General features: G+C 39.4%; 1 protein-coding gene across 1 annotated transcript; it reads right to left on the minus strand.

Annotated features, from left to right (window-relative positions):
• Nucleotides 1–271: 271 nt before the first annotated feature.
• On the minus strand, nt 272–1,081 carry LOC103523170 (dynein regulatory complex protein 1; the record flags this gene model as incomplete). Its single annotated transcript, XM_008488237.1, has 1 exon — nt 272–1,081. A coding segment is annotated over one exon (810 nt), but the record flags the coding sequence as incomplete, so codon positions are not given.
• Between the last annotated feature and the right edge of the window lie 7 nt (nt 1,082–1,088).

Below are 1,088 nucleotides of genomic sequence, written 5' to 3' on the forward strand. Positions count from 1 at the left end.
TGTATAGGTAATAGGTATCCTACCTACTTATGTAAATCTGGGGAAAATATGTAACACGAAGAGCTAGTAACGCGAGACTTGCGATACAACAAACTTTTATGAACGCCCGATATCTTTTGTATATGCAAGTGCTCATCGCTTACAAAATCTCAGCTCTTGGTCCATCAGTCCATCTTCATTGGGTAGTGGGTACCTACCTACATAGCACATCTAGGTACATTTGATGGGGCATTGGAAAATTTTTGGTCGAAACAAGGGTAAAATCTCTCACCTGATACAGCTGTTTGGAGATGTTTTCTATTTTCAGCGTTTTCGAATTCAATTTGGCAATTTCGTCTTTGAGTTTCTTCACATCCCGTTCCGATTTCTCTCTCGTTTGTTTTGCTTTCTGTCTCAGGACCATCACCAAATCATTCAACTTGTTGTTCCTTCTCTTCTGCTGCGAATGATTGTACATGTTTTCTTCTACTCTTTTCTGTACCAAAGTGAAATTGTACTCGAAGGCTAGTTTCAACTGAAGACAGTTTGGTTTCAATTGTTCTAGCTCTAGTTCAAGTTTTTGTATTTGATTCTCGTATTCGATTTTCTTCTGTCGGAATTCATTCTCATAACTCAATCTCAATTCATGGAGCTGCTCATCATACAGCTTTCGTGTTTCAATCTTCTCCTCTACAGTCTTTTGCTCTAGCTTGTTTCGTTTTGTGAACAGACGGTTCCACAGTTTCTGTTTGGCTTCTAGGAACTCTTTGAATTCTACATGAATTGCATGTTGGAGCAGATCCAAATTGTACCAGTACGCCTTCCTCAAGAGTTTCATCTGGTGTTCTATTCTTGATATCAACAGGTTTACGTCTTCGTTTTGATTTTCCATGTCTTCTCGATATTTTTCATCGCATTTCTCGAGATCTTCTTTGAGTACTTTGATCATGTTGTTCTTCTGTTTCAGAAGCTCAGTACATCTCTGACGTTGAGCCTCACACTCGTTATGAATGTTGAGAGGATCATTCATCTTGGAGATCTGAGACCAACGGGAGCTTATCTCTTGGAATTGTTCTTGGGCTTGCTTGCTCTCTTCTTCAAGGATTTCC

The sequence above is a fragment of the Diaphorina citri genome, unplaced genomic scaffold (genome assembly GCF_000475195.1).
Source record: "Diaphorina citri unplaced genomic scaffold, Diaci psyllid genome assembly version 1.1 scaffold16540, whole genome shotgun sequence".
Taxonomy (NCBI): Eukaryota; Metazoa; Arthropoda; class Insecta; order Hemiptera; family Psyllidae; genus Diaphorina; species Diaphorina citri.